At 41.9% G+C, this 21,156-nt stretch overlaps 1 protein-coding gene across 5 annotated transcripts in view; it reads right to left on the reverse strand.

The window, feature by feature from the left end:
* Positions 1–81: 81 nt before the first annotated feature.
* The window catches only part of shroom2a (shroom family member 2a), a 37,629-nt gene continuing 16,554 nt past the window's right edge, over positions 82–21,156 (reverse strand). For 3 of the 5 annotated variants that reach the window (XM_037116092.1, XM_037116090.1, XM_037116091.1), the window contains 8 exons: positions 14,053–14,175; positions 11,048–13,481; positions 10,158–10,240; positions 4,847–5,422; positions 3,744–4,304; positions 1,992–2,157; positions 1,599–1,871; positions 82–1,511 (listed from right to left, as the gene is read on the reverse strand). In XM_037116092.1, coding sequence (XP_036971987.1) covers positions 1,239–1,511; positions 1,599–1,871; positions 1,992–2,157; positions 3,744–4,304; positions 4,847–5,422; positions 10,158–10,240; positions 11,048–13,481; positions 14,053–14,175 — 4,489 coding nt within the window. In that variant the 3' untranslated portion in view covers positions 82–1,238. Of the gene's footprint in view, positions 1,512–1,598; positions 1,872–1,991; positions 2,158–3,743; positions 4,305–4,846; positions 5,423–10,157; positions 10,241–11,047; positions 13,482–14,052; positions 14,176–14,801; positions 14,936–16,433; positions 16,544–21,156 lie in introns of those variants that run through there. The other 2 variants (XM_037116095.1, XM_037116094.1) reach the window with 2 other exon arrangements.

Genomic DNA, 21,156 nt, shown 5'->3' on the forward strand with positions numbered 1-21,156 from the left:
AGGAGGGTGTGGTGGGGTTAATGAGTGACGAGGAAGAATGAGCTGATCGCTGAACAGAAATCAATCAAACAGACTACCGCGTGATTCCAGCAGACTCTTTATTTGATATAAAGGAGCACAGCTGATAAAGTGTTAAGAGTCGGGCTGTAGCAGTGCACGAAGCGTGTGAAAGTCATATTCTCAAATGTGCAGAACAAACATCCTCCAACAGGGAAACTTATTTAATCGTTACAGTCTGAAATTTAGACATTTAACAACTGAAGTTCAAGCTGGTCAAAATGCAATGATTCATCAACCAGAGCAATTTTTTTTTTAGTAACAACTGTGGTAACTATGCATTCACCATCTGCACCGTGAATAACAAAAAAACCAAAAAACAGTGAAATAATAAAAACAAAATACAGAAACACTTGGTCAACTCATACGTGGCGATATCATCATCTAAACAAATGTACTTTCAGAGCAGCACTAACGGATGCAACGTGCAGAAGTGGATGAAAAGACCGGACAGTGTTGGCAGTGACTCTCCAGGCACTTCAAATGTGGATTTCACTTGAGTTAAAGTCTGGATGTGAAGTGCTACCATTCTTCTTCGTCTGTTTAGTGAAGCTGAACAAGTGCTCTTTAAAACGGATCTGCACACCTTTCCTTCAGGTACATTCACTTACATCCCACCGAGGAAAAAGGTTCTTCAGCGTAAAGTAAAAAGGCCACTAGTTTATATATAAATGTTAACAAGAAACCTTTGTGTTTATTGAAATATTCGGCCAGAATTTATGGATTATGTGGAAACTTTTTTTTTTTTTTTTTGAAATTAGACATAAACCATGATAAATACTCCTAGTTGCTCAGCGTGTAACACACTTCAGGTAGCACTGCTGCAAATCAGTTGAAGATAAAATACTGTCCCCTCCTGTGCGGATTCAAAAGGCTACAATAAATTACTAAAAAAACAAAAAACAAAATCGTAAAAATAAAAACAAAGCAAAAATGGTGTGAAAGACTTTAGATACAGTGGTTGGTTGATGCCAGGAAGAGCAGCACCTAAAGATGCTGTCAGTCCAGGTGATGTTACAGAAGTCCATGAAGTAGTAAGACGTGCTCAGACGAGGCTTCACAGAACTAAAAAAAAAAAGTCCCAACAGGTTGTCTCTGCAGATTCCTCATCTCTGTCTCCCTCTGCTGGACAAGTCGGAGCAACATGACTAGTCTTATTCATCAGAGTTCATCAGTGTCCTTCAAAAGGCCAGCCTCTGCTCTATGGGCAGACTGTCCATCAGACACTTGAGCTGCTCCTCGCCCAGTTTGATTTTGTCCTCAAGCTTGCGCTGCTCGATGATGAGCGCGGACTTCATCTTGACAAAGTGCTCGTAGTCCGTAAGGCTCTCCTCCTGCAGGCAGTTGCCCAGGATCTCGTAAACTGCGCGTTCTCGGCGGTCCAAGTTCTCCTTCAGCTCCTTTGCGTCCTCATGCTGTCGAATCAGCAGCTTCCTCTTCTCAACCAATGTACGCTGCAGGTGAAAGAAAAATATCAGGATTTCTGTGGGATGAAAAAAAGCTTCTTCTTCTACTTCTGATGATCTTCTTTATTTACTCACCCTCTCCTCAGCAGTAGTGTCCTCCTCCAGACTGTTCAGGGCGTTCTCCACTCTGGCCAGGCGGCCCGACAGGGACAGCAGCAGGCTCACCACCTTGTCCAAGTCCCCGACAAACATCCTGAACTTGTCCAGCTCGTTGGGCTTGCAGACCTCCTGGACTCGGGCCTCCACCTCATCTCCCAGAGCATTATTGTCGAGGATGTCCTCCTGAAGACTCTCCCGTGCCTCCCGCAACACTTGAAGCTTCTTGCTCAGGCTGTCGATCAGCTCTTGCTGAAAAAACACAAAGACAGAACTCCCATGAAACAGGCCTGTAATCTCATCTTTGTCGTCTGTTTACATGTTCTGAGACACACTAAATATCAATGGGTTCCTTCTGTGAGTGTGTGGTACCTTCTTGTTGGCCAGGTCAATGTCTAGTTCGTCTTCAGAGTCTTCCTCCTCCTGCTCCTGCATGTCCTTCATCTGAAGAAGGAGCTCAGCTTTGGGAGCAGATGTGCTGTAATATGTAGAGCTGGTCACCATGGTGACAGCTGCCGCCATACTGTCCTCCTTTTCCCTGAAACAACAAATGACAAATAACGTGTTTTTGTTTTGTTTTTTACATTAGCAAACCAAATGAGAGAAACACAAAGCTGCAACAATTAATCCAGTAGTTGTCAGCGATTAAAATAAAAAATAAAAAACACAAACAAAATATATAATGGGCCTCATGCAAGAACCCCTCATATACAAACAGAGTTGTTCTTCAGTGGAATATACGATGTTCTCGAACCCCATGCAGTGCCCTTACCCTTTATTATCTGAGGTTTTGTACGCTTTTCATAAAACACATTACAACCATTACTTCAAGATGAATATTTCAAATTTTCTGCCAACTTGCTGACTAGTTTTCATGCACGCTCGTGAACACAACAAATGAGAAGTATGGTTAGGAATCACATCTTGTATGATATCCCATCATCCATCTCCATATTATACTGACTGTCATATCGCCATTATGAATCACTTAAATAAAAAAAAGTTTATTCATGTCACACACTTCAGCCTATATTTTTGATTCCATGCGGTACTGCTGCTTTGATAACATGTAAATTGCAGCTGTAGCAATATTATTCAGTGTTTTTGGTTCAACTACAACAACTACTGACACTGTTGCATTTGTATGCTGACTTAAGACAACAGCAGTGTGAAATTATACTCACTGGCAACATTTTTGTGAAGTAAATGAAGAAAATAAAATGTCATGGTCATGTCCATACTCATGAGGAGGCGGTCACAAGTGATTTAATTATGTTTGTGCAGTTAAAGAATGTGGTGAACCTAACTTTAAACCTAAGAGGTCGGTAAAAAGAGATTTTGGAAGAATATAAAAAGTTCTTACACGAGATCTGAAGACTTTCTCAGGACTGCCCATAAAATATTGCACAAGTCTGTATTAATGTCTTTGACTGAGTTTTACCTCATACTAGGGCTGTACATTATGTTTCTTCAGCATCGTCACAGCAATGTGCGCCTGCGCAATAGTCAGATCGCAGGACGTGCAATGTCATGTGAGGCAATTTAACTCAAAGTCGTCATGCTACTTCTTTTTTTGCTGCTTGATACAAAAGCAGAACTTGCAAGGTTCTAATTTTTCATCACTTATTTACTAAATGGGTTTGCTAATTCAATCTAATTGAGTATGATTGATACCATGCACACTGTACGAATTCTTCCATCAAAATAGGCCCTAATTTGGTTGTTTGGCAAAAATACACTCCCCTCCAAAATCCCTCCTAATCATTCTGAAATGTTTCATTCCTTCCAAATGGAGCAATTCAACTCATCTGTTATTGCAATGTCATTTTTTTCCCCAACATCATGCAGCCCTACCTCAAACACACACACACACACACACAGAGGACTAGAAGAGTTTTACGATTTGATTTTCCAGGAGTCACTTTACACGTTAGCTTTGCACATATCCTACTAACTGCACATGCTGAGGGTGAATGCACACTACAGGTAAAACAAGCGGAGGTAAGTGGGTGAGCTGCTATATGGACAAATTAAGTGCCTTTTGAAAAAGGAACTTGGATGCATGTGAGAAACAACTCAACATAAACAGATGAACAGATATAAAAGCTCAAATGCGAGGCTGACCTTTCCTCAGCAGGCCGGGGGACCGTCTGCTTCGGGGACACCTTCCTGCGCTGGTGAGCTCCTTCCAAGAGCTGCTCCTCCTGAGGGAAGATCCCCTCCATCAAGTCCATGGTGGTCTTCATCTTGCTCTGGTCCAGAATATCAGCCAGTGATTTATCCTTCCCCATGATGTCCCTGGCCAGCTCCTCTCTCTTCTGATCCTCAGACAGTCCTGAGATTACTGTCACCCTGCTGGGCTCGTCTGCAGGCTGCTGACCGGTAGAGTTGATGTGATCTTTAACGGTGCTCATGTATGCCTCTGCCTGGTGCTTTGGGTCCGTCTGAGCGGCCGGCGTACTGTCGGGCTCCTTCTGGCGAGTGAAGGCGCAGAAGAGCGAGTCCTGCCCTGCAGCTCCCAGACTGCCCAGCCTGGTTCCACCAGGAGCCTCAGCCTCAACAGCAGGAGTGTCAGTGTGCTGCAAAAACGGACTCTTCTCCTTCTCTGCGACTCCTTCTGAGTGGACAATCCTGATGGGCACTTTCTTCACTGCAGAGGTTTGTTTTTCTATCACATGCTCCATCCTGAAATGTCAGAGAAAGAGAGAAACTTACAAACAGAAGCACCAAGAATTTCTCTCCAAAAGGATAAAAAAAAGGCTGATTTAAAGTTTCAGTGCATGATGGCAACTGGGATTTTTTCCATGGCCAGCACGCTGGAATATCCCAGACATGTGGACTCCTCCCACCACTTTGGTTTCTGCGAGCTGTAATGATCCTTCTGCACAGTCATAAGTTCACTACAGATGATATCAATTAGTTCTGGATCAAGAGGATGAATAAGCAGCTTCACAACAGGGGTATTTAGACTACATTTTACATTTTCAGCAGTTAGCTCAATTATCCCCAAACCACTAGTGGCTTTTATAAAAATGTAGAGAATCCCTCTAATTTACTGCAGCTTGATAGCACTCACATGCTTATTCTACAAATACACTGACTCTCAATAAGCTCCTTTGTAAAGGCAGCATAAAGACACGATCAGTGGAGGAGTTTCAGTCACTGTACTCTGACTTCACTCAGTGCAATGCTAAACACATTTTGAATAAATAAAAAAAAAAGTTTACCCATTTGTGTCTTCATCCTGATGATCCTGAATAGAGACCGGCGGCTTGTCACTGAGTCTCTGAGGGGAAAACTGTGGAGATGGAGAGCGCTGTCTCTCCATAGTTGCCGGCCCTGAGTGTCTGTGGGAGGAAGCTGGGGGAGAGGAGGCAGGCTGAGGATTGGATGTTGACAGATGATGTACTGCCCCTTGTCCTTTGTCCACAAGTCCTTTGCCCTGCTCAGAATCTCCCTGTGCAGCGTGGGAGGGGGCAGAGGCGGAGTTAGGAGAGCTGTGGGTGAAGATTTCGCTCTGGGAACCGGTGTCGACCTCTGGGCATCTGGGTGGGTTCTCCAGCACAGGGGGCTTCCTCCTCAGCCCAGATGGAGTCTCGGTGTGGCCCTCGGGCTGAGGTCCGACAGACTCTGTGACACTGTGGGAGATAAATGTGGGTCTGTGGTTCACGGTAGCCGGGGCAGCTCTGTCTCTGCTGTCAGGGTTGGCTCCTGTCATGGGCGGAGGGGGTGGCGCTGGGTAATGTTCCAACTCCACAGGCTTTTCTCTCACTTTACAGTCAGCGGGCCCTCTGTCAGAGAACCTGGGGAACACAATAGAAAGCTTTTAATTACACACTGAGCAACAGCCAGGCAGCACGAACTATCATCTGCAGCTCAATCAAATAACACACTGTTGCAGAGGCCCTGCTCGTCTCTACAGCAGCCACTATGATTATGCCAGCATGACAAGACACACGTCTCCCTCTCTGCTGCTGCAGGCCTCCTCCCTGGTAACTGTTCAGCTGGCAGCCTGAAGAGGAATATTTCAGTTCCCACAAGTCAGCAAAGAGGAATAAATAATCCTCCAGTGCAAAGCATCAAGACTGGATCACTTTTTCCTGCCTGATTCACATCTATACTTTTAACTATGTGTAGGCAAGTTTAAACTCTTGTTTCCCTTCAGTGTCAAAGCAACATTATCTAACTTTTTTTATCTTAAAATAACAGCTTCAAAATCATGTTGGTGCAGTGTCTTGTAACAGGGTGAATGGTGTCTCTGTCTCAGCCAGTCTGTCAAACTCATGCCCCCCAAAAATAGGGGCAACATATCAGCAGAGCAGTTAACTGCTCAGACTGTGTTCCTTTTATGACTGCTGCCACTCTTAGCTTGTTAGCTCAATTAGCCGTGCAGCTAATAGGAGTATTAGTGTTTGTATTGCTAGCGCATGACCTTTGGACCAGTTTTCAGGCACGGTATTGCTGCTTAACACGCCAACTTCAGTCAATATCTCTGCAACACAATCCATAAATGTCTTTAACTTAACATAATTTTCACTAATTTTGAATGTTTTTAAACTATACATATTACACACTGCACCTTTAATATAAAGCACAATCACCTAGAAAGAAACATTTCAGTGAGATAAGGGAAGTTTTCACTGGTTTCATTGGCAGATATTTTAAAGCTGCTGTAAGTTTTGTCGTTGTTTTAGCCAACTTTTGTTTTGAGGTTAGGAATCCCGACCCTCTTCTCTACATGAACATGACATACATGACCATGAACGTGTAGCGGTTATCACCGAAATCAGCAGCAAACCGGAGAATCCTGCCCTCTACGTCTTAACGAGCGGACAGGACCACCTCTTTGTTCTCTGTCCTGATTTGATAAAGTGGACAGGGATACCAGAACATCTATTTTCTCCTTGACTACACAAGCAGGAGGGGATGCGTTACTGACCAAATACTCTATAACAGTGATTACTATTGGAATACAGAGCTATTTAACTCTTATCTAAAATAAAAATATAAAATCAATCATATCACCTTTATGTATTACAAGTGAGAAACACCTTGTATTGGTTTTTTTTGTTTTTGTTTTTTAACTTAGAAGTAGCATTTCCTCTGGTACAAAGACTTGAGGCAGTGTGTGTGTGTGCTGTGTCTTGTGGCATCATATTAACATTACAAAACAACACAGTGGAATGTTGACTTGCATGCTTTTGTCTGGATCTAATGACAATCTGCCAAACTGTGGTTTCACACACACAGATTACATTTCCAGGCATGCTCAGATACAAATTCAATGAAGAGCGCTCAGAGAAGATTAAAAGATAAATCACACAGGACAAAACTGTTGTGACTCCGTAGTCACAAGATGCAGCGATGTGACAGACAGATGCCATAACTCAAAACTCCCAATTGGAATTCTTATAAGCTGTGACAAGTCACCCAATGAAAAACTGTTGCTGCAGCTTGCACCCTCCCTCATGCCTCAGCCTCAACTCTACATAGAGTATGAGAAAATTACTTCATGGAGACGTGAAATATGATGCCAGGGATATGACTTCAGTGTCTGACATGAGTAATGTTAACATGATGTAGGCATTTAACCAATAGCATATATTAATGTAAGAAGAGACTATTTTGTTATCAACAAGAATCCACAGCACAGCAGAAACACAGTTGTGCATTATGATTCAGCATTTCTGAGGCATTCAACAGCTTTTGTCTCTCAGCTATTTTTCTTTTCAAACCAGCTTTAGTATGGGTAGAGTTGGATCAAATACAGTCCTTATTTCAAGAGTTATGAAAAAAGTAATCAATGTATGAACTCACCCTATGAGATGTTTCACTAGTGTCATTTCCATAGAAGAGTGTGTAAAAGCGAGTGTGCCTGCTGCTGTGTGTCTGCTGGTTGTGACAGAAGCCACCTGTTGGTATCTCTTTACACTTGTATCAATATAACCCTATCTGGGTGGAGCACGCCTCACTTAGCTCATCTCCCCGACTTTTCAGACAATAACATCCTCCGTATCGTAGTTGTAATGCAAATGTGGGTGTCAGATGGTGATCTACCTCCTACAATGAGATTGCTCAAGATGAGATACTCTACACCCCTGAAAGAGTTTCACCTTTGGGAAGTTTAGATAATGTACAAAGGCTCCTGTACAACTGGTTACAGACCATGAAGTCATCTTGACCACGTCACTGTACATAGTTTAAGGATGATTCTGAGTAACTGGCACAAAAGACAATAATGTTATTGTTCTTTCAAAACCGGAATCAGGAAAATGCGCTCATGACACATAAATCAAGTACATACCGTATATTACTGCGTAAACCTGCATTTCAAAGCATGAAACTCACTTAAATTTAGGGGACCGACAAGAAATGGAATAAAAAATGAGGGTCCAGATCCAAGTTAAAGAGGGCAAGACATCCTGGCTTTGGATAAAGGTCAAGCCCCAAAAATGCTGGATGCTACATTTCCCACAATGCAAAGCTGAAGTATATTTCATTAAAACCCTCCCTGTCACTTCTTTCACACTGCACTACTCAAATTTGTAGCTCAAGCTTGAAAAAAAATTAAATCTCAAAGTTAAAAAGCTCATCCACAGTGACAGATGACATTACACAACTATTTTCTCAGCCTGGAGTAGTACTCTCCATGAGGAATAAACCAAACTTCATGTGTAAAATTTTTTGATAACGGAACATAAGAGAGGTGGACAGGAACAACAATATCACACTGTTATCATAAAACAGGAGCTCATACAGGTTCATCAAAGGATCACATGGAATCATCAACACCTGTAAACACTTCTACCTTGCCCATAAAACAAACAGTCACTGAGGAGGGAGGTTTAAACCACTTCATGTACACAGAGAGCTTCATATCATGATGAGGGTTATTTAAACCGTCTTCCAGGCTTATAGACAATTCCTGACAAAGATGGAGTGAATATTTCTACACTTTTTTCCAGCAAAGTAAGAATACGTTTATTTTACAAGATATCATTATAGGTAAGCCTGCCTTTAGCTAGGTAGTTCCACCTACTGTGAGGGAAAAAAAGTAGTTTAAAGCCTTTTGTGGCTCCAGAGGAAGCACAATGTTATCTGATAAAATAAAAGCGCTAGTGGAAAAAATGGCATATGTGGCATTGTGGGTAATGTAGGCTGCACATTATGAAAATAGTCCACTCCCATATCACTGTTAGACTTGTTATGGACAGTCTAAAAACAAATGATCAACATTTGTTGATCTTTCAGCAGCACCAGATATATCACATTTTTTATTCCACCGGTCTCCGTCTTCCTTTGACATTTAAATTGCCCACAATTCAACCTAGCCACTGAGTGACATCACTGGAGGCAATTAATCCGATTGCATGCAGCTTCCTCTGGAGCCTCAAGAGGCTTTATGTTACTTTTCTCCCCCACATATCTAGTAGTACTTCCCAAGACCCGTAAACACACTTTAATGGGTAAAATGTGTTTAATTTGTGCTACTCTTCACGTCAGCATTATAACATGCTCACAATGACAAGGCTGAAACGCAGATGTCTAGCAGATATGTTCACCATGTTAGTTTAGCATGTTGGTATGGTAATATTTACTAATTAGCTGAAGAGTTGAGGCTTCTTAGGAATATCATTTTGGGAGGTGATTTGATCATAAACCTAAATTACATTTTCATGACAAATATTGATCTTATAGTAACACTAGAAAAAAAGTTATGGGTTCATTTAGGATCATCATCAGAGGAACGTGAACTTCTGCACCAAATTTTATGGCAAACAATTCTGTAGATATTTTACTCAAAACTACAAATGTTAACTACATGGTGGCGTTCGAAGAAAAGTCAAAGGACAATAAAAAGCTTTCATCCACTGTGAATGTCTGCAAACCATTTCTTGACAATTCATGAAATAGTTGCTGAGATATTTTAGTCCGTACCCATCAGCAGAGTGACGTTGCCATCCATAACGCCACAGTGCTAGCATGGATACAAAATCTAATTATGCAAAGCAACAGATCTTACGGATGATAAATTCATGCCTTGGGGCTGGCCCCATGAACTCAGGTCCCCATTACACTCTGATAGAGGGCTGAAGAAACACTTCCTCACTGTCACACATGGTCAGATGCCTCGCCTACAGCAGCAAACCTCCACTAAATGACACAAAGCCCAGCCAGACAGACGACTTATGTTGTCACAGCTGCGCCAAGGCAGTACCACTGGTATGCCCTGACAGATTATAAAGACTTCACTGTTCCTCTACAAGATTACTGCCCTCTTTCACTGATATCAGAAGCAGAAAGACAATAACATATCACCCTAAACATGCTGATCATATGATACCGACATACAGACACCGGTCCAAAAATAATAAAAAAGATCAAATAGAGCACTGTTCATCATTGTGTTGGCATTCAGTTTGAATATCACTGTTGCTGTCAAATAATAATAATACTTATTCAGATCACTCAATACTTCCTAAAAGACAATCCCGATACTGCCGTACTAGCAGGTCACATCAAAGGAAATGCACTCACCCTGTGGCAGTGTTGAGCGGTTCAGCAGGTTTCTCCGTCTGGGAATATTCTGTCTCAGACTTTCTTGCAGGAACTTGAATCTTCTGTAAATAGAGTTAAACAAACACAATGTATTTTATGCAAAAGCATCCGAACAAACCACAGAAAAGAGGCTTCCAGTTTAACCAAAGTGAAAGTTCTAGTCTCCTGTTAATTATCTCAGCCAACGCATGTTGCTGCTTCCTGGTTTTACAACAGTGAAAAAAGATATCAGCAGGTTGATGCCCCTCTTTTTTCCTTAAGCTGAGGGTGTGTCACATGAACAAACATGGATTAATATTTGACTTGGCTCTTTCCTTTGTTCCTTTCACTTCAGCTAGTATGTTTGTCTTAATGAGACATGAAGCCGCCTCGAGGGCTTGGTAGAATTGCGACATTTAAGTAACTGAAGCAAAGTTACAACTCCTTCAAATAAAATCTTTGTTAACGTCACTGGCTGTATATAAAGATGGAAAACATGAGTGACTGGCTGCAGTATGGGTCATAAATCCTGCCCCCTGCATGTTGGTGGATGATAAATGGGTCAAACAAAAAGAAATCCCAGCACACATGAAATAAATCTTTCCCAAAGGTTGTTAATTTTTTCTGATACATTTGGTATTTATTAGTTTTTTGATGCTATAAAAGGGTCACAAACTCATGAGTGACAGATAAATCCGATTAAGTCACGATTAAGCTAGACGTGTGTATGTGTAGGATCACGATATCATAAAAATATCACCAGCACAAGATGGCAGACAGGTATTTGAATATTTTGGCTTAATTTTATTTACAGTGGGAGGAAGAGGAGCGTCCATCTTTATATACTTTCTTTGATAATTGTAAAGTCATTATCAATCTTTGTGCCTCACCTGTCCATAGATGTCAGCGGAAGGAGACGATCGGGATCTCTCGTGGAAACAGGTGGTTTTGGTCCTCTCTGGTCCTGGATCCAGGATGTTATCAGCTGACCGGTACCGCCCAGAGGCTCTTGTTTCTGGGTTTTTCTTCTGTATATTCCACTTTTCCTCATACTCAGCGAAGGTGCCCAGTCTTTGCTGGTCTAAGACGGACAGCTTGTGTGTTGAGTAAGGACCTCCCTGGACCTCTTCAGTGTATTCTCTACCCGTCATTGTGTCCTCTGTTTCACTGGTTGTGGAAAGACCTCTGGCCCTTGTCTCCGTGGGGTTGTCAGTATAGCTCTGAGGGGGAATCGGACTGGGAAAAGAGGGCTTCCCCCTTTGTTTTACCCGCCTCTGTTTGTCTAGTGAGGAGCTTGCATTTTCATTGTGCGGGAGATCTTCCTTCACCCCAACTTCATGGATTTTGTCTGGTTCAGAGAAAGACCTTCCCTTCTTTTCTGCAGGAAAACGCTTTCGACCACCAATACGAGTCACTTGACCACTGGCAGGCCCTGATTTACTCATTACAGACTCTGAGACAGTTGGCAGAGGGGTGACATCTTTACGGGTCAGCGCTGAGGATGGGTAGTTAGGCAAGGCCTCAGCCGCAGGATGCTCAAGTAAGACTGGCTCGAGGTCTTTTCTCCTGAAAGACGTCGCCTTGAGCACCCTTGCTTGTGCTTCCTTCAGATTAACCTTGTAGGTGTTGGTGAAGGAGCCATCTGCAGAGGTAGGGGTGGTGTTTTCAGTGGACTTCCAGATATCTTGATCATCCTCAGTCTCACCCTCGCTACCAGGAAGTGCTGCTGCACTCTTACTTTTCTGCAGCTTGGCTTTTCTCATCTGGATTTCATTCCTTAACGTGGTGGCAAAGCGGTCACTGCGTCTCGCCTGCTTGCTTTCGATGGACTCCTCTGAGTTTGGGACTCTAGCCTCCTGGCCTGCAGCGTCCATAGATAAAGAGTGAAGCATGGGGGTCGCCTGCGGGCAGATCTTGTTGCTCACTTGGCTGTAATGTCTGATGTCTTGGGATAATTCTCTATGTTGGAGTGGCAGTGACCTCCGCTGTTCAGACTGTCTGTTAGAAGGATAACTCATGAAGTGAGCTTCTGGATTTTGTGTGTTGTGTCCTCTCTGGTTTCCCCTGTCATCAGAACTGGGTTTAGTTATAAGGGTTTCTAGTACAGTTGTAACTTGGTGCTTGCTGTATCCATTGCTGTCTTTAATGTGTGAGGAGTGTTGCTGCTGTTGGGGCAGATGATACTTCACTTTGTTGACTGTCTGTGGGCTCAGAGAGTTCTGCTCAGTCCCAGTCTGTGCCAGGTCTACACCAGTGACACTCCTCCTGTCCTCTGATTTTCCTGACATGGGCTGCGGGTTAGGCTGGCATGTTGTGACACAGTAGTATCGGCTATGTCCACTGCTGTCAGTGTTTTGGTCACTGGCAGTGGTAGATAGGGAGGTGCTGAAGTTCTTTCTCTGGTTCTGACCAAAGTGTTGTCCAGAACCGTTAGTAGGCAGTTCCTGCATGCTACAATAGTAGCCACCTACATTCTGTGGCTTTGGTACAGATGTAGCCCAGGGCTGAGAATAAAAAGTGCCTTTGTCACTATGGTGTCTCTGATGGGTGGGCTGCCCTTGCCGAACATCACTGCTGGACAGGGAGTACTGCTTGTTTGAGTTGAACTGGTTATGATTCGATTTATCGGATGAAGTATAAAACCCATCGCTGTCATTTTTCGGGGATAAGTTGTGGCTGCGGCGACTGTCAGTGGAAGCCTTACTAGAAACATGTCCTTCAGGTCCTTCAGGCTGAGCTATAACGATCCCCCTTTCATGTACCTTAGTTGCAGCAAAACTGTCGCTGCGTGCAGGTGGAGGGGGTGGGGGAGGAGAGGGGGAAGCCGTCTTCTTTTTTTCAGGGACATGCCAAACAGGTCCATAGCTGATTCTGCTTGAAGTGGAATGGCGGGAGCCAGCCAAATCCTCAGTCTGTGGACCCTCACAGCCTGTACCAACTCCTGGCATCTGGAAGTACGCCACCCTGTCATCCTGTTTGACTCCCTCATTCACACTCTGGCTGTTTCTGCTATTGTTGTGCTTTCCTCCGGCATCCCACTGACTGAATTTATAGAGCATGTTCTCTGTCGAGGCAGCATTGCTCTTTGAGAGGGTGTAGTCTGGGGTGCCAGAGCTGGTGGAGAAGGAGCTGTAGGCCGAGTCACGTTTCCCTCCTCCGAGATGCTCCATGCTGTTGTTGGATTTGGCAGGTGAAAGCTGACCGGCAGAGTACGGGTGTGAGACATGTTCTAGACTGTCCATACTGCCGTGAGAGCTGAACTGGTCGGACACTCTGCGCAGGTTCGTTTGCTCCCAGCCAGAGGATAGGTCAGTCGAGGATGAGCTGGAGGATAAAGCAAAGGACCAAGTGTGATAATCCAAACTTTAATCTTTTGGTCAGCAAAATTAGTAATTTATCCAAAGAGCTACAACAATTGGTTGATTTGCCAGTTGTAAAATGTTATGACGGTACATAAAGAGTCTTTGGGTTTTGGACTATCTCATGGCCGATTTATTGCATTTAAATCCAATTCATTATCAGCTTTTTGGCCACCAGAGAATACAGCAACATTTGCAAAGAAACATTTGCAAAAAATCTTTTTTTTTTTTACTTTCAAATTCAAATCCCCAAAAACATTTGTTTGACAACTCAACATACAAAATAAGTCATTTTACGAGGAAAACAAAAAAAAACAACAAAGAAAACAACATAATACAATATCTGTTCTTGGCTTTCCCACAGACAGAATAGATTCAAGGAATATGTACAGTATCTGTAGTTGTTCAAGGGTTAATGTCGATAGCAATGTTGAATTAGCTAAGCTTAACCGTAATCCTAATCAGTACTTTTAACATGAAGTTCTTGATATCCAACAGTGAAACTCAAGAGGCGAACTTCAAGATCCAAGAGTTACCTTGCATCATATCTGGTCTGCCAGACTGGCATGGGTGGAGACTGCGTTTTGGCAGTCTCTGATTGGCTTTCGATGAACTTGGTGGAGTGCCAGGAGTGAGGCCTGCTTATGGGTTCATTCCGCCTGCAGAGAGGGCAGAAAGCACAGACTGGGTTAGAGACCAGCCCCTTATGGAAAACAGTATGCTATTGCACATACTGTTTTCTGCTACAACTCACCCAGGACATTTACTTGTTTTGCTACTTCTAGGCCGTGATTTTCAACAATTTTGTTTTAGTCATGCATTCACAGATGGAAACTGTTTTTGATGGTTTGTATTTATCCCTGTGTTTAATCATAAACTTTGTGCAGGTATCAGTTATGCATTATGCAACATACCCTTTAAAGTTATTCTTTCTGAATTGCATGACAGGAAATGGTGAACAGAAGACACCAGAACAGATCACATAATTCATTTCTTTATCAATGTAACCACAAAAACATGTGTATGCATGTCATGAACAGGCAGTGTATTGCATGCAGTACAATGGGATGCATATCATTCATCTAATGACATAAACCACAAGACAATCCAAAAAGAGACATGCCAATGAGCACAGGTGATAAACCATGGAAGAGGGACAGTTGCTTTGAGAGGAATGAAGATGATATCATTACTAGACGAATGATTAACATGATTATGGGCACAGGGAGTGGAACAAAGGGGAGAGGTACTACTCATTACGATGAAGCGACAGACGGGAGCGTACCTCATGGAACTTCGCAAAATCTTCGTAAGAAAGCTTCTTGCCACATGCACGTCATTCTCTGAGGGCATTTTCTGAGTTACAATATCCATTTTCATATTCCTGGGCAGCAGGGGGGAGGAACACACACACTAAGAGCTCACCAACAATTGATCGGACTCACAGTAGAGGATAGGATAAACACCACCTGACATTTAGTTTGTGCACACTGTAGATCTAGAAAAAAACTCAAGAACGCACTAGGACAAAGGTTCTCTAAATCACCTCGGACCCAAATGAATCATACCAGAGTTCTAATTCAAAGGACACAGATATGCAGTCTATAGAAGTGTACCTCTGCTGACACATAGTGTTATAGCTCCCTCTTCTGGTCAAACTGACATATGATCATGATGTCATACAGTTTTTTTTAGTGTCATGGAGGATAAGAAATATGAGAAAACTCCTGTATGACTGACAACACCGAAGACAACACCACAGGGAAACAGACACAGTTTGATTCATCTGTCATTAGGCTCATTATCTAAACAGTACGTAGCCGAGGTGAAATGCTTGTGATCAGACTTTGCCATATGGTCCCAGGGGGAACAGAAGCCCAGCATGGGGCAGAGGGCTTAACAGAACAGAGAATCTCTTACACAATCAGATCAGCCACATCACCCCTCGATCCAAGCTGTCGTCTGCCACCCAGACAACCTTTCTATCCTCTGCGGGGCGCAAAACTAACATCATCAACCTGTAGTGACATTGATGTAAACCCATGTGTAGGATTTTTCAGCGGGGAGGGTTACTTTACATTTTCTACTTGTATTAAATGGGTCAACTTGGACTGTGTTTAAAGGTGCACTATGTAGTTTTGGGAACAATATTTTAATCAGTAAAAGATCACTAAATAAACAAACTCTTTGTTTTCATGACTGAATAAACAAACTGACATGGACAAAACAATTTCATCCTGTTTTACTTTGTTTATATGTAGCAGACCCTGCCTTTTTTCTAGCTAAAAACAGTGTTCTGGGGACCTTATTTTCCTCTAAGAACTTGTTTATTTAGTTATAGAAAAAAAAAATTCTGAGTTTGTATCATTACCTCATTATTAGTGCAAAAATGTCTACTACAAAACTACAAAGTGCCTATTTGAACTGAATTTGAAATGAATTATTTGATGATTTCTCTTTAGACCTTTGGTAATAATTTAGGCATCAGCTTCTGACATCTATCAAAGAAACTAATTTTAAAGACATTTTAAAGACATTTTAAAGACATTAACCCTTAACATTTATACCCTTTATACTGCACTGTATGTTAGACATCGGCAACTGGTTTACTGACACGTAACTGAAAAACATTGCCGTTGTACTGGTCTAGGACTGCAATTAATGACTATTTTAATTATCAATCAATCTGCAGATTATTGTTACAAGTAAACAATTAAACATTAAGCCACAAAATGTCTGAAATATTTACTATATATAATTTACTATCATAAATGAAAAAGTAAATCAGTAAAGTCTTAGATTAATGCTTGAAAATGACTTTAACAATTAATCAGTTATCGTAGTTTTGGCTTTATACTAGTCAAGAAATTAAGACAAAACTTTGCTTGCTTACATTCCCTTTGGGCTCAGTACTTGCCTTACAAAGCCATGAGGTCATGAGGTCTTGCCCCTTTAGTCACCTTGTCTAAAGGCCTTCAATGATCTGATGACATGAGGTCCGAACAACAGCTTCCTTCAGATGGAGACCTGAAAACAAACTACCGGGTAAAACAACTAACATGAGCGCTTCCATTTTTTTCACACCCAACACTAATTTAATAGATTGACAATTTTCAGATTGAGACAGAGATTTGGTTAAACTCGATAAAGTGGGACGATTCCACAGAATTAATTGTGGATTAAAGTTAAGGCCTATTTAGAGGACAAAGAAAAGCCAACATGGAGCTCAGTCTTCCTTGTCCCCTCACAGTCCGTGTTTCTAGGGCACTGGGAGCTAGCCACACATGGCGCCTGCTATTGGTATGCAAATGAAGCTGGTTTTATTAGGCCTATCGTCAGGGCTACAGCTGGGCCGGCACAGATATGCTAGGAAAGTGAATCAGTTGGCTGGAATGGGGGCAGGGGGAGAGACTGTTTTCTGAGTGATCACTTCGGAGCCCCATTTCATTTCAAATGTATCCGGTACCAACCAGTCCACGTTCAAAAATAAACAGCTCACATGTGTGTACAAGACCTGTGAAACTTCAGGACAAACTCGCACATAATTCAACAATAATACTTAAGGTTAATATATTCACTGATGATTGTGTTTTACCTATAAGCCTTTTCCCAAAAAGATTAATTTGCATTTAGTTCTGCAATGCTAAGTCTCGCTGATCATGGCTTAACCTAAATGATGGCTGACCTCATACAGAATGATAAGACAAAAACAATCGGAACAATAACAGAGTATTAAGGTCATAAAACCAACCAAAGAAGGCCCTAATATGTGCCGCAATGATTCACTGACAAAAGGCAGCAGGTATGACGGCCTTCAAACACAGAAGTCACAGGTTTTAAATCCAAAAAGTGATTAAAACATAAAATAATGTTCATTTTGACTCACCAAACATCTGGATGAAGGAACTCAAAATGGACACAAAGAAGAAATGTGTAATCCAAAAGATCATACAACGATATTAGACAGGAGGTGAGACCAGTTGTACCCGCATGCTGGTCAGGCACCACATTCCACAGACACTTCAAAGACAAGCCAAAATAAAGAGACATGCAGGCCGCCGAGCATCATCACACAACACTGATCCACCACCTCAAAACCCACAACCCCAAAACACAACATTCAACACAGAGGGCCTGGCTAAAAAGTTCTCTGGGTAGAATTAGTTTGACCGGAGGGGAGATTTCCTTCAGGATTACGGGGGAGAGGGGGGTGGAAGAGTGTAAGAGAAGGAGGAGGGCCATCGCCACAGCCAGTCTCTTTGGAGTATTCCCGTAACTTGCCTTGTCTCATTGGCTCTAAGGGGCTAATATGCTAATCATGGGATGAAATGCCGGACTCTTCTCTTCCCATCTCCCCTCTTGTGCGGCAGACATGCATTTCCACCATTACTATGGCAACAGGTTGCTCTTTAGGGTGGAAGGGCACCCCACTTTTTGAGAGCCCTGGGTAATGAGAATTGGAACTGCCCAACGAGGGGTGTCAGCAACACATGGCAGATACAACTTAGCATTCAAACATTTTGGCTGCACTCATTAATTCAGGTTATGGTTAGTTAGGCTTCTTAGCTGTGGTTCAATGAATGAGAACATACATTAATACCTAATAATTAAGCCACATGCTCATTGGGCTTAGATTGCTTCAATAGCATTCTTTCCATTTAAAGAGCTGCTACTCACATATAATATTTACATTGTATTAAGTGATTAGATTGAAGAGATTAAAAGGTTAGATTCAACTTTACTGTGATTGCAGGAAGTACACTGAGACAACAAAATGCATTGTGACTCAATGTTAAGACTAAGTTGGCTCTGCTTATTTGAAAAGGTGCTTTAAATGGGTATGTTTCATATGCAAAGTATGCATTTAATCTTTTAAATAAAATGTATTTTACATTGCACCTCAATCAGCAGTGTGATGTTCCTCTTTCCTTTTAGAAATGGTCTTAACTATGCCCTTTAGCTAGGCATATTAACATTTATCAGCATTTGCGTAAATGTACCAATGTTTGCCAGGGGGTCTAAGTTCCAACTTCCGTTCTTTAATGAGATTTTTGGAAAACTATAGATATAAAGTGACAACATTAACAGACAGTGCCCCCTCTTGCAGATAAGTGCCTTATATTGGGTAGCCTAATATGTAGCTAATATATAAATGTGTACAAACCTTTTTGAACTTCCTTTGAGATTGTATTTCTTGTCAAAAAAGCTGACGCCAGGAGCCTGGGATTTTACAGTACAGGCTGGATACTCATGCTCCAAAATGACTTCTACAATAAAAATGTATCACAAATCTGGTTTCGTTTAGGAAATCACTTAAGATAGAGGTGTGCCAGGTGCTGGGCAGTTTGAATTAAATGGCCCAAGAGACACTTTAATTTCAACATTTTCAGGGACTTACACCAGCATGTAATATAAAGTAAAGCTGTCTGCAACACATTTCTTATGTGAAAACTACATCATTGCAATATGGAAATCAAAGTAATCCAAATACAATGCTGTTGTATCAATAGCTGCTTTTGATAATGACCATGCAAGTGGCATGAATGGGAGAAAACTCTCCTATTTGAGTGACAAACAAGTGTTCTGTTCTTATTGAAAACGTGCTCTGGCACACCAGCGAGAGGTCTGGTGACGGGCAAGAAGATTAGTAACGAATGGTTGCAACCTAAAGCTGATAGGAAGGCAATAAAATTCACAGTGATCTATTGTGAGGGAAGCAATCAAGCATTCAGCCCAAACAGGGTTTTCATTGTTTTCAACTTGAGCAATATTTACTAGATTAACAAATCCATCCCATATAGTATGGAATGTTAACCATAACTGATAAGTTTTGATTTGACCAAGGTGTGAGTTTTTTGAATGAAAAGACACGTGACAACAAGTCATCCAATGTGTGACTTCAACAGGTAGATGCATCTTCTATTGTATGACATCTGGCTAAATGCAATGTATCATCATGTACAGTACAGGGCAGAAAGATGCTGAGGTGGTATGTACTCCCAACCTGCACTTTGCAGGTGAGCTGGTGGATTCCATTTGGTCCCTTAGGGTCTGACAAAGGCCCTCTTCAGCAGACCCTACAATCAAACCAGTCATGTTTCGGGTGAGAGAGGTGAACCGTGAGTAGCATGTAATGACCAGCACATTCCTGGGCTGAGTGGCATACCAGCTGTCAAGTCACCGGCTGTCTGCACTGACCCACAGCACAAAACACCTGGAAAGCTTTTGTCTGATGGAGAACGTCTGAACAGCATCACCATAACTAAGTCTTCCAGGTTCTCAGTCTTAAACACTGTCGTTCATTTCAGTTCATGAGCAAATCAACAACCTGTCTGTCAGACCTGTCTGTTACCTGTTGTAACACTATCACAGCTTAAGTGTGAAATACACCAGAACACAAGCCAAGCAACAACAACAAATAATTAGGGGATTAGCTATAGTCCCTCACAAGGACATACTGCAACTATTGCAATATAATTGCACAAGCACACCTGCACCTGACAAACCTATTGTGAGTTGATTCGAAGATTATATGTCTATGTAATTTCATCCATGATGTGCTCTGACATAGGGATGCACAAACAAAAACTAACATGTTACAGATTTTGTTGGTGTCTTTACCAAACAAACATGTTTTCTCACATCTGGAGAACAAGATTTGCATGCTGGGGAAACCTTGCAGCAGTATGTTAAAGCATCTTTTGCAGTTTCAGCGATTCGGATATTGCAATTTCCATAATATATTATGTTCTCATGTTAACAAGGTAGACATTACATTGTATCTTGCACTGACATAAACAGTGTGTGTGTGTGTGTGTGTGTATTATATATATTGTATTGCATTTATTTATTTACACACACACACACACACACACACACACACACACACACACACACACACACACACACACACACACACACACACACACACACACACACACACAGACAGTAAAGCCTGCCAAAAAATAATAAAAAATTAAAAAAATTAAAAATGCTCAACAATTAATTCCCCTAGACTCATATACGTACCTCATGAAATGTTGGTTAAAATCAAGAACAAACATTTTTCATGTCAGGTTGTGGAAAAAACCATCAAAAGCTCAAAACAAGTGTACTTTTTCTTTGATTAGACTGCATAGTTTTCTAAAAAAACAAAACAATTTGAGTGATATCTTCTTCCTGTAGTGACAGCTACTTCAGTGACTCTCTGTCAACTTACCTTGGCAAAGGAACAAACCAAAAAGAAACAGATTGGGGGGGACGCAGTTAAGACAGGGCTACAATGAAATCTCTAAACAATGATTTCCTCAGCTGAGTCCAAAACAATTTTAAGAAATCTACTTATGACAAGAATTCAGTGCACTGCATTCCAAACATACTACGTAGGCTTATTTAGAAAAACAAAGGCCGGTAAATGTAAGCCGCTGCTCTGCAACCCCTGCTGAATGCTTACTCTGTAAGTTAGGCCAATAAGCTTTTCCAGGCATAATTGGATTTTGCAGCAAACCTCTGTGCAGGCCTAACTTATCTGAAATAGCTACATGGATGTGTTATGGTAATTGCAACAGTGTTTTTGATGCTGCAACAAGTAAAACATTGACACACAGAAGGCATCCTCTGCAGCGGACGTCTCCTCCAAT

This window comes from Acanthopagrus latus, chromosome 11 (genome assembly GCF_904848185.1).
Source record: "Acanthopagrus latus isolate v.2019 chromosome 11, fAcaLat1.1, whole genome shotgun sequence".
Classification (NCBI taxonomy): Eukaryota; Metazoa; Chordata; class Actinopteri; order Spariformes; family Sparidae; genus Acanthopagrus; species Acanthopagrus latus.